Source organism: Sinohyriopsis cumingii, chromosome 3 (genome assembly GCF_028554795.1).
Source record: "Sinohyriopsis cumingii isolate HCF-2022 chromosome 3, ASM2855479v2, whole genome shotgun sequence".
NCBI classification, from domain to species: domain Eukaryota; kingdom Metazoa; phylum Mollusca; class Bivalvia; order Unionida; family Unionidae; genus Sinohyriopsis; species Sinohyriopsis cumingii.
In genome coordinates, this window is record NC_142963.1 from 45,154,662 (window position 1) to 45,171,465 (window position 16,804).

Sequence of the window (16,804 nt, forward strand, 5' to 3'; positions counted from 1 at the left end):
CCTACCCTCCCACAGTTTTGGTACCAAAAATAATCCAGAGGTTAAGGGGTCAGAACTGTCAGATGATTCTGATTGCCCCTCTCAGATAGGAACAAGTCCTGGGTCACCAATCTACTCAATCTAGCAGTAGATCTACCAAGGAAGATTCCAACCAGCCCAAATCTTCTCAAACAAGCATGGTTACAGGTGTTCCACCCCTGCCCAGACCGTCTTCTTCTTCACGCTTGGCTCTTGTCCGGGCAGCCTTGCGAGACAAACAATTTAAACCTTCGATTGTGGAGAGAATCTCAAGAGCAAGAAGGCCCTCCACTCTGAAGGATTACGAGGGAAAGTGGCATGTTTTCAGGGACTGGTCCCATATCAATAACATCGTCCCTTTGAGTGTCTCAATCCCTCAACCGGCTGACTTTTTTCCTCTGGCTTTTCGAGGAGAAACAGTTGGCCCCAATTACTATCAAAGGCTACCGCTCCATGATATCAGACACATTCCACCATCATGGTAGATGTGATATTGGGTATAACAAAGATCTATCAGATCTTTTAGCCAATTTTGATTTCAGTCAACCAAAATCCCTCACCCTGTTTCCAAAATGGAATCAGCCCTGGGTTTTAACATGGCTCAATTCAGACAAATTTGAACCTTTAGCCCATACATCGTTAAAGCTACTGTCATACAAAACATGTTTCTTGATAGCCTTAGCTTCAACATGCAGGGTGAGTGAGTTACATGCCCTTTCCAGTGACCCGAACTTTCTTCAGTTCAGATCAGATGGTTCAGTGGTCCTCCTGACGCAACCAGGCTTTGTAGCCAAAAATAGGTTACCATCCATTGGCAATCAAAGAATTGTCATTCGCTCGCTCTCTTCAATAGATAAATCAAGAGCAGCAGCCATGCAAGATCCTGTTCGTGCACTCAAGCACTATTTAAAATGCACAGAGGCCTGTTGGGACACACGTAAGTGCCTCTTTCTTTCGGTCAAAGCTGGTAAACAGGATATCACCCCTCAAGCCCTTGCTTCATGGCAGAAGTGGGTTATATGCTCAGCATACTCTGAGGTCTCACAAGATCAGAGTCGCCTCATGAAGAGTACGGCTCATGAGATTAGAGCAATCTCGGCGAGCCTGGCATTCGAATGCAATGTTTTGATCCGAGATATAATAGAAGCTGTTGGCTGGCATGCAGAGTCAACCTTCTCCAGTTTTTATCTCAGAGATTTGGCTTCACAGAGGCAAACCTTGAATCTGGTAGGTCCGGTGTCGGCAGCCCAGATGACCACCAGACCCATTTTAAACAATCAGCACAGCCTATCAGCTTCGCTGGATTCACCAGTGAAATTTCGTAGTCAAGAAGATTTCAATAACTATCTTCTTAACCGTATATAGGGGTCACATATCACGTGACCCTAGGCTGTGTTGCTGATGAAATTAAGAAAACGGGTTATCGTTCAAATGGGGAATCCAGCCATCATTCCCTAGAAGGTACCTGGGGTAGAGGTAGGATGCTCAGCATTCCCTCCTCCTATTACTTATTCTCCTAACGTTATTGGGATCAGGGAACGTATTTGAAGGAGAAAGCACATTTTTAGTAAATTGTGTTTCTCCGAGAATACTTACCCGATCACATTACTTAAAAACCCTCCCAACCACCCCATTATGCGAGCATCCTCGTATAATATATATCGCTCAGCTTAAAAAACTAGTGACACCTAGCAGTGGCAAGGGGAGGTAAGGGGCAAGAGTTATTGCCCTTTGGTCTATGAGAGATAGACTGAAAAGATGAATTTTCATCTTTTAGTAGGCTGGATTCGAGAGGTAGCAGGCTTATATCCTAATGTTAATGTGATCGGGTAAGTATTCTCGGAGAAACACAATTTACTAAAAATTTGCTATCCCACGTTTTAATATGGTTCAATTTCAGCCTTTAGCCCACACTTCACTAAAGTTACTACCATGCAGAACATGTTTAGCTTCAGCATAAAGGGTCATTGAGCTACGTGCCCTTCCTATCTTTGGTTCAGATCAGAGGGTTTGGTGGTCCTCTTGACCCAGTCAGACTTCATAGCCAAAAATAGGTTACTATCCGTCAGTAATAAGAGAGTCATCATTTACTTGCTGTCTTCCTTTGATAGATCAAGAACAGCGGCCATGCAAGATCCTCTTTGTTCACTCAAGCACTACTTAAAATGCATAGAGACAAGCCATGGCATGCGCAGATGCCTCTTTCTTCCTTTGAAAGCCTGGAAACAGGATATCGCCCTTCAAGCCTATGCTTCATGGCTGAAATTGGTTATACACTCAGCAGACTTGAAGGTCTCACAAGAATAAAATTTATATTGCAGCTAACCATGCAGTCTACTTCCACATAATCAAACATATTATTTGTTGATTCATTGTGCAGGTACAGAATTGGTCCCTTTGAAGTGGAAAGTGCATTGATAGAACACCCAGCAGTGCTGGAGTCAGCAGCTGTGAGCAGTCCAGACAGGGACAGGGGAGAGGTAAAATACAGTCAAGTTTATTTATTTGCCCTACCCAATTAAACTGTTAGACTAATGCAGTTTTTAAATGAATTACTTTGGATTGACCTTCACTAAATTATTTAAACTGTTGGACTAATGTAGTTTTGAAATGGAACTGACTTTCACAAAATTACTTCCTTCAAGCATTGCAAGTATGTCATACAGTGTAGTTTGTCTTTTATTTTTTTACCTGTGTAACTTGAAGAAACAGCCACTTTTTGGATTTGCTAGTGTTTTACATTCTTGTTCTTTACACAAACGATTGAATGGCTGTCAAAGGCCATATGGTGTTAGAAGGGCTACTATACTAATCACTATGTAAGTCAAAACTGAGCTAGAAGGGCTACTATACTAATTGCTATCTAAGTCAAGACTGTGCTAGAAAAGCTACTATACTAATGGCTATCTAAGTCAAGACTGAGCTAGAAGGGCCACATTACCAATGGCTATGTAAGTCAAGCCTGAGCTAGAAGGGCCACAATACCAGTGGCTATCTAAGTCAAGACTGAGTTAGAAGGGCCACTATACTAATGGCTATCTAAGTCAAGACTGAGCTAGAAGGGCCACTATACTAATGGCTATCTAAGTCAATACTGAGATAGAAGGGCCACTATGCCAATGGCTATCTAAGTCAAGCCTGAGCTAGAAGGGCCACTATACTAATGGCTATGTAAGTCAAGACTGAGCTAGAAGGGCCACTATACTAATTGCTATCTAAGTCAAGCCTGAGCTAGAAGGGCCACTATACTAATTGCTACCTAAGTCAAGACTGAGCTAGAAGGGCCACAATACCAATGGCTATCTAAGTCAAGACTGAGCTAGAAGGGCCCCTATACTAATGGCTATGTAAGTCAAGACTGAGCTAGAAGGGCCACTATACTAATTGCTATCTAAGTCAAGCCTGAGCTAGAAGGGCCACTATACTAATGGCTATCTAAGTCAAGACTGAACTAGAAGGGCCACTATGCCAATGGCTATCTAAGTCAAGCCTGAGCTAGAAGGGCCACGATACCAATGGCTATCTAAGTCAAAACTGAGCTAGAAGAGCCATGTACTAATGGCTGTCTAAGTCAAGACTGAGCCAGAAGGGCCACTATACTAATGGCTAAGTCAAGACTGAGCTAGAAGGGCCACAATACCAATGGCTATCTAAGTCAAGCCTGAGCTAGAAGGGCCACGATACAAATGGCTATCTAAGTCAAGACTAAGCCAGAAGGGCCACTATACTAATGGCTATCTAAGTCAAGACTGAGCTAGAAGGGCCGCTATACCAATGTCTAGGTCAAGACTGAGCTAGAAGGGCTACTATACCAATGGCTATCTAAGTCAAGCCTGAGCTAGAAGGGCCACAATACAAATGGCTATCTAAGTCAAACCTGGGCTAGAAGAGCCATATACTAATGGCTATCTAAGTGAAGACTGAGCTGGAAGGGCCACTATACTAATGGCTATCTAAGTCAAGACTGAGCTAGAATGGCTACCAAACTTAAGGCTATCTAAGTCAAGCCTGAGCTAGAAGGGCCATTGTACCAATGGCTATCAAAGTCAAGACTGAGCTAGAAGGGCAACTATACCAATCGCTATCAAAGGCCAGAAGGCGTTAGAAGGGCTATTATACTAATGGCTACCTAAGTCAAAATTGAGGTAGAAGGGCTACTATATTAATGGATATCTTAGGCCAGATGGAGTTAGAAGGGTTACTACACTAACTGCTATATAAGACCCGTATGGGTTGGATGGGCTACAGTACTAATGGCTATCTAAGGCCAGATTGTGTTGGATGGACTACTACACTAATTTAAACCATGGTGCACATTATATTTATTTGCACAGTAGTTTATAATATGGGCCAGTGGCCTAAATTACTGAATAAAGTATGTTATTATTATTATTTCTATTATTATTATTATTATTAATATTATAAGGCCAGATTGGGTTGGAAGGGCTACTATCATTACATAACACTGCTCAGCTCTAGGTAACCATGCATCCAGGTTCATATACTTGTCCCTGTTGTATATTAAACAATGCATATGACAATGAACCTGATTTTTATAGTTAAAATGGAAAAGAAATAAAAAGTCATACAAAGTTCTCAGTTCACAAAGGTCAACAGAAAGTCAGGACAATATAGGAAGTCTTGGAAAAGTTATTGTATTCCATGATAAGTTTGGAAAAAATTAAATTGCAGTCAAATGTCATGGAAAGGTCATGGAATAATGTACAAGCCTGCAGAGAAATTTATGTCCAGAATTTGGGCTGTTTTCTTGTCTAGAATTTCAAATTTGAAAAAGCAGGGTTGACTTAACTTAAGACCAGGGATCCAGAAGTTTTAGTGGTTCTTCTCATATATTATTTCTCAGAAATTGGTGTGGTGGTCATATATTGATAAAATTAAATAAACAAAATTTTAAAGGTAATATAGCAAATTGTCACAAAGACAACATTGATGTTCCAAATTATTAATTGTACCAGAAACAATGTTAATTTCCATTCTGGATTTGCTGCTGCTTTAGTGTTAGTATTATCCTTCCTGATTGACTGGTGTCCTCTCAGACTAGTTATTTATTCAAATCATTTTCTCCTTCAAATATGTTACCCAATCAGAACACCCTAGCAGAACTATTACTACCTCACAAGGGGCCCCGAGTGGCCGAGTGGTCTAAAGCGCTCACCATTCCGGATCACTGCCATCTCACCTCTGTCTGCGTGGGTTCGAGTCCAAGGCTCGGCTAGCGTGGGTATGTGGGAAAGCCTGCCATTAACTTCTCGTGGGTCGGTGGTTCTTCCCTGGGTTTTCCAGGGTTCTTCCTCCACCAGTTATACTGGCTGCCATGTATAGCCTATCTTGTGCTGAAAAATGGCGTTAAACCCTAGAACAACAACAACAACTACCTCACAAATCCAGCCCTCCCAGATACTAATTTTAGCTAAAGGGAGTTAAATGTTGTCTGCTGACCTATGTGCAGTCAGGCAGATTGACCTCCCTTTAGGTATAAGACCTGGCAGCAAAGTCTCACTGGACAGTTTTTTTGGCATATTTTCATCTGACGATGACCTATTGCAAAAAAATGATAATAATATTACATTAAACATACAAATAAAAACTAACTAATGATTTTTTTAAAAGGATGCTTGTAAGATTCTGACTGAGGTATTAAGGTTAATTCCTTATGCAACTGGTGGCTTTGATACTGAACCAACACTACCACCAACCCCTCTTTATTACATTCATTTTTGACAGGAAAGAGCTATTTTGAATATTTTCCTGTGACAAGGCAGTGAAAAGAATCAGTATGTGCCTTATGCATGAATAAAGTTCACTAGTTCTATAACAAATGAGCATACTTTTCATCACCCCTCAACCATATAGAATTTTAGATATTTACCTCTGCAGCAGACACACATAAATATGTAACCCAAGGTGGCTGCTCATTTGCAGCCCAAGTTACGCATTTGATCTCCAGTGCTCATCTAACTGTGACAGGCATTCATCAACAAACCAACCCATTTCCAAGCCTAACTCAAAGTAAATGTAAACCACATTACAGATTTAGCTTAAGTGTTAATTTATAAATGCTAGGATTGTGATAATTAGGATCATGCCTTCTACCTTAAGAATTAGGGGGGTGTCAAAATATAAAACTATGCAGTGAAACCTAAAGTTAGTACTTCCACTCATGTCAAGAAGCATGCTCTTGTCACAAGAAACCTCACAAAAGCCTGAATCGGCGTGAAAGATATACCACTACATATTGGAGGAGTTTTTCATTTTTAAAGAAAGTAAACATCATCTGAGTTTCCAACTTTTTCTCTTTCTGTCATGACAAAGTTCTGCCTTTACAAGTTGCTAACACTTTGTTGTTTTCACATATAGGTACTTGCACAGGGAGCCTAAGTGACTTCACGTTCAGGTTGGGCTCTAATTGTTTTATACATGCAAGTCTGTAGCACTTAAATAACTCGTGTGTGTGTGTGTGTGTGTCCAAGACATATACATACATATATATATATATATATATATATATATATATATATATATATATATATATATATATATATATATATATACATTATTGCTCCTACCATGTACGTCTCTATAACAGTGCCTCACTTTCCTTTTCTGTGAAGGCTTTTTATTTGTAATGTAGACACATACATTTCTGTGTTTCTTCCCCTCTGGTCAGATGAGTACAGGTCCACATGCTATACATGGCTTATTCATTTGAATCCTATGCATGCTTGTTTCTGTAGGTGACAATTGACTATGTTTATCTGCATAAAAACATTCCATCTTATTTAATGAGCATGCAATCGCTCATACAGGTAGCCTATGAAACTGCACAAGATAGGTTCTGGCCACATTATTTTTATGTGTGCATGTCTTTATGCTATTAAGACACTCTTATATATGTATAATTCTGTTTTCTCTGGTGCATACAGGTGAGTTTCATTTACCATGGTTACCTTTATATTGTTTCACTTTAAAATTTGTTCCATTGTTTCAATTTATTTTCAAAATTCCCGTGGATACCCATGAAAAGAAACCAAAGTTAGCTTCCCTATCTTGGCCATCTGCGTATAAGAATCCATTGTCGGTTCTGATGTCAGCTTCTTTGCAATAAAATAACCTTGGTATTAATATACTTTACAAAAAAATAAAAAGTAGCCAAAGTCTGCTTCTGAGGTTTGCTTTCTTTGTAATAAAAAAAAACTTTGTCTTTGATGTCCTGTCAGTAAATTCAAAAAAGGAGTTTACTGCTTGCTGCCAATCGGGTTTTTCCCCCACCCAGGCTTTTATGTGCTTGGCATCTGTAGTTACAGTTAATATAGAGGAGCATTGATGTTTTTAGTATCATGCAAAGTAATGATTCTTTTATAACACGTGCTGGCGAAAAGATTGTCACTTGCACTCAAGTGAATGTGTTTTTAAATAATGATTTTTATTTGTGAGATATTGTCGTACACTAGACCTGGATATAATTCAATCTTGATTATTTTGCACCTAACACCGTATCACGTGTGAATGACGGTTGTCTTCAAATATGGGTTGATTATTACCCTCTTCTTTGCAGTTTTGTTGGATCCAGTTTTCAGCTGGATAACATGTTCAAAACTTTGAGCACAACCACACACAATTTGTTTCTCAATGTTGATGTCAGTGAATAATGTGGCAATTGTTATTGGACATAAGTGATACATGCTACAGTATTGAAGCCAAAACTACATATAAAGATTTTGTGGATATATTTAATTATGTAATGCTTATGTTGGAAAAAAAGGAGTAAATGATAACAATATAAGGTTAGTTTTTTTCTTGTTTGTATCAAATAAGCATTTAATTTATCTGTTTAATTGCAATGTGCAGTGGGGGTAGCATAAATGCAGTACAAATTTATTTAATTTCCTAAGTCTTGGGACATATGACCTAGATGAATAAAAGTTTCACCATAAGTTCTTAGACAGGAAAATAAAATAAGTATTTTATTGTGTCCCAATATATTTGGTAACATATGGTAGTATTGTCATTATATTTTTCCTGTATGCTTCATTGCTTTATTAGACTGTTATCAATTTCTGGATCAGCCTTTTCAGGCTTTAGCTCTTTTTCAGACATTGTTTTCTAAAGACAGGTGCAGGGCTATAGTTTTATATGTTTTGCTCTATTTTGTCTTGACAGATTATAACTATATGCAAAGCGCAAACAACACACAGTTCTGAATGTAGATATCACCAGTCTGCATGCTAACATTTTCCTCATTGTGAATCTTTATGGAGACAAGGAAGATCATTCAACTTACCCTTTAGTAATTAAGTGTCAGACATTGACATGCTCTGAAACAGCTCCTACACCCAAGTCACCACCACAGGAATATCTTCTACCTTGCCTCCCCAGGGTCTGACTTGATTCCTGTTATGGAACAGCAAGGCACAGAGCTGACATGCAGAAAGGTTCCCTCTCATTCAACAGACATGGACAGGTTGCATGGATCTAACATACCATGATCCGTCCCAGCTTATGTTCCTTAGGATATAATCCTCATATGGATGGCCTGTTTCCATTGTGACTGGCCTAGGCCATATACTAGGGATCATGAAGAGCTAAACATCAATATTACAGGCTCATTCAATAACAGCCCAGCTTCCAACTTTTGCAGACATGTGCAGAGACCAGACTGACTCTCATACTACATCAAGACACTCATTTGCCATGATGCCATCAATATTACAGGCTCATTCAATAACAGCCCAGCTTCCAACTTTTGCAGACATGTGCAGAGACCAGACTGACTCTCATACTACATCAAGACACTCATTTGCCATGATGCCATCAATATTACAGGCTCATTCAATAACAGCCCAGCTTCCAACTTTTGCAGACATGTGCATAGACCAGACTGACTCTCATACTACATCAAGACACTCATTTGCCATGATGCCATCAATATTACAGGCTCATTCAATAACAGCCCAGCTTCCAACTTTTGCAGACATGTGCATAGACCAGACTGACTCTCATACTACATCAAGACACTCATTTGCCATGATGCCATCAATATTACAGGCTCATTCAATAACAGCCCAGCTTCCAACTTTTGCAGACATGTGCAGAGACCAGACTGACTCTCATACTACATCAAGACACTCATTTGCCATGATGCCTCAACCAACATCGCTTCGCAATATCTCTACACTCTGTCATGAGAAGAGCCTCTTCACTCAGCAACTGTCTTGAAGTCATGATTTTTAATTCAGGGCATTCTACGAGTTTAGTGAGCAACAGACTTTGTCACTCCTCATCAGCTAAGTCTCACGTGTTACGGGGGACATTAGCCTCACCTCACACAAACAAGATCATGTTGCTTGTTCTCCAATACCAGCATTTGTTCTACAATATCTAATGGCACAGGACGATTCAGCCTTTCGAACCACCACTGAGGATGTTTTCCACCCCTGGAGCTTTGTACTCCATCAACAACATGCACCAGAGCTCCAGCATCTGTTGATCTTATGACGGAAAGGAAGATTCCGACCAGTTACTCAGTCTGGGAGAGTTACAGAAATTCTGACCCACCTTCATCATCAGTTTGTCAGCAATTCTACATTTGCCCTATACCACTCTTTTATTCAGAACCCTAGCAGTTGACAGTGCTATCGCCATTTTGGGGATAAAACAGCCACACTCCATACATATGTATTGGATGGCCCTTGTTGACACTTGGCATTTAGTTAGCTATATCATTGCCATGACTTCATTGTTGAGCTTAAGTTCTCTGTGGTTATTTTCCAACTGATAAATCATATTTTATTTTCTCCCTTATTTTCTCAGTGCATGCTTGGGAGTCAGTCTCAAGAGTGGACCAATTACTGAGCAGAGCTGCTCAACACACAGTCCAATTGTCGGAACTCATCACTGTGCCCTCTGCCCTCATTTTCCTGAAGGATCACTATATGACCAAGCTAAGAGCACAGGCTTTATCCTCTAAACTCCTGTTTAACATCCCAATTGATGAATGGTGAAGGCTGGATGAAGCAAACAAGCCATCAAGTAGAAATATTCCCCCCCCCCTCCTTGCAACCACAGCATCAATGCAGGGTTAATACAGAAAATGAATGAAAGGACCCAAGGGCCACTTATAGGACACAAACCTCTGAAAGCCCTCCTAATGAAGCTCCATCCAATAAAAGTCACATTTGTTTTGCATGCCAAGTAGATATAGCACGGAGAGGGTTATATTATTCATTCCACTCCTTTTCTTGGTCTTAGCAGCATTCTGGCCATTGACCTAAGCACCCTCAATCCATTCATCCATGCTGCCTGGATTCCCACTAGAAACACCACAGTGTATTTTGTACACCATCCATGAGAGAGACTTTGCCATCACTATAGACTTAGTGCACTCCCTCATGTCTCTATTCGCAAGGCTGTCATATGATTTGCCTACAACATCCTGTACCAGTTCAGGGCTCTCCCATTGGGCTCAGAATCAGCCGCTTGGTCTTTACTCCTCTAATGAATCGAGTAATGGTGCATAACCAGACCATTTCTATGGCAGCAACATCAAGTTACTTGGACAACACCATCACTGAGTTATATCTAACAAGAAATGATAACCCTTATTATCAATTGAGACTTCTCATCAACAAGGAAAAATCCAGCCTAGGACCATTTCAACAATTTAGGTATGAAATTCAATACACAGGCAACATATCTCATCCCTCTCAGGATCAAGTATTGAAATATGACCCATGGTAGCACATTACTTTCAAGGAAATTCTATTCGCATGGGAATCCCTTCGCCAATTCAGTTTGTTCAGAGCCTTCTTATGCACCCATTGTTTTCTCAGCATGAATGGAGTTTTCAAGTCTGCAAACTTAACCATCCTCTTACCATCTGCACCCATTTGTGGCACAACATGGAAATTGGGAGCAACCTAACTTGGTTCGTGGTGGGTATACATCTACACATCCAACCACTCGAGATTACAGTCTGTACTGCAAGTACAGAATGTGGGGAGCCTGCCTACTGCCATCCTTTTGGGACACCGGCAGTACATGCTTTCCTCAGGAAAGAAATCTTCATATTAGTAATTCTGGAGAGGATGGCCATTGTGAAAGCCTTTCACTGATGGCAGGAAAATTTGCTTGGCAAGGGTTCTTATTCTGTCCATCAACTCTACAGTGGTCAAATGACAAGGATGAACCCAATCCTACAATGGTGATTTATCGCCAACAGCAAGGAGAATACAAGTCTCCAGACCTTTGCATCATGGTTTGGGACTGTCAACAGTGGTGTTGTCATCAACAAAGCTACATGCTCGCCATATTCCGGGACACCTCAAAGTACTGGCTGACTCTCTGTCTTGGAACAATTAACTAGTATGGAAGGAATGGTCTCTCCATCCCTCGGCTCTCACTCAGATCTGCACCCGATGGGACTGATCATTGGTAAGCCTGTTTGCAACAAGGTGAAATGCAAAACTCCCATACTTTTCCTCTCCCATCCCTGACCTAAAAGCTTGGGCAGTTGCATACACCTACTGTCCAATACCTCTGGTTCCAAAAGTGATACAGAAAGCAAGGGAATCAACCTGTCGCCTCATCCTCATCGCACCACTCAAATGGGAGGAGTCTTGAATCAATGTCTGACTCTCTTCCACAGGTAACCAAACTTTTATCATGAAACTTCTGTCTCACCTGGGCCCCGAGTGGCCGAGTGGTCTAAAGCGCTCTTCGTTACGGATCACTGCCATCTCACCTCTGTCTGCGGCGGTTCGAGTCTAAGATTCAGCCAATGTGGGTATGTGAGAAAGCTTGCCAGTAGCTTCTCGAGGGTCGGTGGTTCTTTCCGGGGTTTTCCCGGGTTCTTCCTCCACCATTAATACTGGCCGCCATGTATAGCCTATCTTGTGCTGAAAAATGGCGTTAAACCCCACAACAACAACAAAATCTGTCTCATCTGGACACATGAATGAAGGCCACCTACAAGACCCAGTATGTGGTACCTTAATAGAACAGTACCATTGCATCAACAGAGATCACACCTGTTTCTACATCCCATATAAGCACAGAAGGATCTATGAGAGCAGACTATCTCATCCTTGAGTTAGGGGGTTATTTGCTCAGCATATAAGGAAATAACCCAGCCCAGATCAGCCTATTATGTATTTTGTCTCATGAGATTCAAGCATTTGCTACCCACCTAGTATCAGACCAGAACTGTTGACTAACCAACATCATTCAGTCTATGGGATGGATATTGGAGTGCACATTATCTAGCTTTTATCTCCAAGATCTGTCATCCCAGAGGGCCCAGTTTTATCTGGTAGGACCTATATCTTCAGCTCAACAGGTCACCCTTCTGGATCAGTCAACAGCTTCTTAAGATACAGCTTCATGACTTCTACTTGATTCACAGGGGGAAATTATTATCCCTTTTGGATCCATGCCCCAACAGATGGATCCCCTCTAGTTGGGTTACCTAGAAGTTGTCCCAGAGGGGACCAAAAATGATATCTCTGGGGTAACATGATGCATCTCCCTCCCCCTCTTACCTATTCTCCTAAGCTATTATGATTGGGTAACATATTTGAAGAAGAAACCAACCCAACAAATAAATCTCCTCCAGTTGGGTTACCTAGAAGTTGTCCCACATACATTTTGGGACCAGAGATGATGTCTCCAGGGTAAAGGTATGTACCTCCCTCCACCTCTTACCTATTCTCCTGTGCTGTTATGATTGGGTAACATCTTTGATGATGAAGCTTATTTTTCCTATTAAAATCTTTCTGTGAGAATACTTACCCAATCATAATGCACATACAGTCTCCCTGTCTCCCTGCAGTTTCATCCATAGAGAGCGTGCCTTCCGCTCCATTAGTAACTTAGGTATTTAGAGACTTTGCACCAAGTCTTATACCTAAGGGGAGATCACTCTGCCTGACTGCCACATAGGGTGGCAGACAATTTAAAAATAGTATCTGGGAGGGCTAGATTTGCAAGTTAGTAGTAGTTCTTCTAAGTAGTATGATTGGTATTATAAGTATTCTTGAAGAAACAGGTTTTCTTTCAGAAATCAATGCTAAAGACATGCCTGCCAACATCACAATGTTAAAGGGATTTTTAGTCTCAAACTGTGTCTTCAGAAGTCCCATTGAGAAGGCTGGAGGTGGTTGATACACAATACCAAAAGAAGAAACATTATACAATTCCTAACAAGTTAATATCCACCTAAGAAAGCTTACAGAAAATGAAGCAAAATTCAAATTTAATAAAAGAAAATAACTGATTTGTTTGCTTTGCAGCATTTAATACACCTTGTCATTGTCATTCATCATCACTACACAAATATGCTCACACAACCATACACACATTAAATGTAAAAGAGAAACAAAATAACCAAGTTTCTCTCTTTACAGTCCATTGGACAGCAGAATATGCTGTCTCAATTAGATGCAGTCATTGCTGCTCTCATTAGTTCAGTAGGGACATGAAGGTAGTGCAAGTGTCATTTGTGTTCATCTTTGCACTCATTAGACACTGTGTGTTATTGTTCTTAAGACTTCTTCTCTTAATTTTTCAGAGCATACAAAATTATTTTATCCGCATTGCTTTGAAGGTGTGTCCAACATGCAGATGTGAAACATTATCTTCAGCTGCAAACAACGGATTGTGGTTTGAGTTGAATTTGCAGAAGAGCACTTCAGCTCTTGTGATATGGTCTTTTGCATTTTATTACTTGTTGGACTGAGCTCTGCATTTATGAATCAGTATTGTTGTGGTGAAAGATGTCATACACTCCAGAATTACTTTCATTATGATGTTGGTAGTATAAAATGTCCACACCCCACACTCACCGGGATATGTGATTCGCAAAGTCAAACACCTTCAATTAGTAGTTCAAAAATTGAGTCTTGCTGAGCTTTGCAAACTTTGCAGATGGCTCATCCATCCCTGGATGGCTTATCTATCTGTGAATCACAGCTGCTAGCTGACATTTTGCCTTCAGAAAAGAACCACACTTGTACATTATTCTGAATACTAAAAACAATCATGTCCTGTGTTTTATATATGGAGTAAAATTCAGTTTCAAGATCACATAATTATCAGTGATCATTAATAAGGATGGTGTAGACATTTCCATTCAAAGCACTAATGTGCAATTTGTAATCTGATTTACCTAACTCAGATGAATTGGGTTGTTCATTTTGTGTACATTACCAGTGCAAGTTAGCCTCATGGGCTCTCTCATAGCAGTGCTTAAAAGACTTGACATCATCCTGTCTATTGTTAGCCAATTGGGTAATATGTGATATGGTAGCTGTTAATCTTGGACCACCTTAACTTTTAATTGCCTCTAATACAGTCAGCTATACAAACGGCCTGGAGGATAGATTTACATGAGCAGTAAACAGGATTGTTTACTCTTTATACAGGCTACAGGTTATGGGTATATACCATGGCAGTCAAGGTCTCTCTCTGTTGTTTTCTTTTTCAATATGTGATCATGTCAAGGGGTTGTGGAGTCATAAGGCATTGTTTAGCTAGTCTTGTGTTTTGGCAGGTATGTTACGAATTTCATGAAACATCAGTAATTTATTATACTTTAGTGTTTTTTTAAAAAATTAATTATTAATTGACACCAAGCTGCCTTACTACCTCGAAAATTTGTAACACCCAGTTGATGGGCATTTGCAATAAGGTCAGATGGTGAATTTTTATTTGTATAGGACTCTAAATAAATTTTTGAGAATGATAAAAAGAGTTAGTTGTTGCTGCTAATATATAATTCTATTTCAGGCCTTGGCTTTATATATTTTATTTCAGGCCTTGGCTTTATATATTTTATTTCAGGCCTTGGCTTTATATATTTTATTTCAGGCCTTGGCTTTATATATTTTATTCTAAAAAAATATATGAAAAAAACACATGGTGTGAGGGACTGATGTAATATTCAGATAATACAGACCCTGGGGCATGTTTTAAGTTACAAGGTTTTGATAAGTCCAGGTTTTCACACCTATTTTGTCATGTACTTTGCTGCTAAAGAGTATTTAAACATTTGGGAAAACATAATGATGAAACAAGGTTAGTTTGTGACACCTTTGTTGATTGTCCAACAAAGAATGTGCTGTACAGACCTAATCTCTTTTGAATTCAGCTTAGTCAGTGCCACATTTATTGATTGTCTGACAAAGAAACAATCCATAAACTAGACCGGCTGACCTGTGAAGTTTACATCACAGAGTTGTTTATATGGCAGTTTAAAGGAAAAACAAATCAAAGACAGTTTGATATAATATTTTGCATGTCTTATGACCTGTGTCTGGTTGATCAGATCATGTGATGGTCAAAACCTTGGATCTGCCAGACATGTACAGCAAACATAGTAATTAAAGGATCTCGTCATAGGGCATTACTTTTGCTAATTGCATAAAAATGTGCTTAAATTTGTTAAAGCAATGCTGTATTAGTATTATGATGATGTGTGCTAATTAGTGGAGATTCTGTCGATTCTTTTGTTCTCTACTTTTCATAATAGATAATGTGTTTGGCATGAAACATTGTCATGAAATATTAACTTTCAGCCAGCAAACAGTCAAAGGTTAATTTCATTCCAATAATTCAAATGTGCTTCATTTTTTCAGTGAAGGGTTATGTTGAAAATGACAAATTTGTAAAAACTTCGCTTTTACAAAATGGTCGGTAAAAAGTCTGTGCAGCACTGGTTCAACTTGTCAAAATAAGGTTGTGCTAATAAAACTATTATTTGCTGTTGTTCAGTTCATATTGACACAAAGCTGTACATTTTGAAAATTAATATACAAAAGTTGAAATCGGCATGTACTGTAAGGGTCAGTTTCAGTCATTAATCAGATAATGATGAAACGTCTGTAGAAAAAGATGCCCATATCGCTTCTTTAAGTATGTAATTCATTTTTATCTATGACTTTTTTAATAAAGGAAAGTTACCAATAAATAATCCTTGGTTTACTTCTCCAGGGTGGTGCCAATATTCATGGATTATAGATGTGTTGGCTAAAATGATACTGTCATTTATATTCCCAAAACAAATGCATCTTAAATTATGTACTTGTTTGCAGTGTGCATAATAGCTGGTGACAAGACAAACAAAAACTGTTTTGCATCACTGTTTGAATGAAGTTTATATTTTCATTAGGTTCATCTGATTACCTCTGACACACTTTTTGCTTTCATTTTAAACATTTTGCTCATGTTTATGTTTAAACCTGAGTTGCTGTAAAAAAGATCTTGAAGGAATTGTCTCAGAAAAAGTATTTATGTATTTCTTAACCTTATTTTACAAAAATTCTGTGCATACACTTTGCACATTAATAATAGCCAAATGTTGATACTGTGTAGACAGAAGAATTACAAATGTTCTAAACATCAGCAACAAAAGTTGTTCTGTTTATGTTTCAATCTGGAGAAATGCTTTCATGTTATTATTAATTCAATAAGGTGTTCTTTATGATGCCGATGATGATTGATTCTAACATTTGATATATTTTTTGAATTTAAACAAAACACTGATGCAGTTTTGTATTTATTACACCAACCATGTAGTACACTTTCAAAATATGTTTAGCTTTGCCATATAAATAAAACTAAAAATTAGTTGGGAATTATACAAGTTTTTTTTACTGTCTAAAAGTATCAACATGTGAGCATCAAAGACAATTCCTGAGTAGTTCCAAGCTGGGTATGTAATAGGGAAATATGGATTGAACAGAAGTATTGAATGCTAAATCAAGTATTTAAG

General features: G+C 39.1%; 1 protein-coding gene across 5 annotated transcripts in view; it reads left to right on the plus strand.

The window, feature by feature from the left end:
- LOC149802780 (acyl-coenzyme A synthetase ACSM3, mitochondrial-like) overlaps positions 1-16,804 on the plus strand; it is a 93,370-nt gene that overhangs the window by 57,421 nt on the left and 19,145 nt on the right. For 4 of the 5 annotated variants that reach the window (XR_016420091.1, XM_089952208.1, XM_089952207.1 and 1 more), the window contains exon 15: positions 2,399-2,498. Coding sequence is in view for 4 of the 5 variants with exons in the window: in XM_089952208.1 (XP_089808334.1) it covers positions 2,399-2,498 (100 nt within the window). In the remaining variant the exon portion in view is untranslated. Of the gene's footprint in view, positions 1-2,398; positions 2,499-13,093; positions 13,244-16,804 lie in introns of those variants that run through there. The other variant, XM_089952210.1, reaches the window with a different exon arrangement.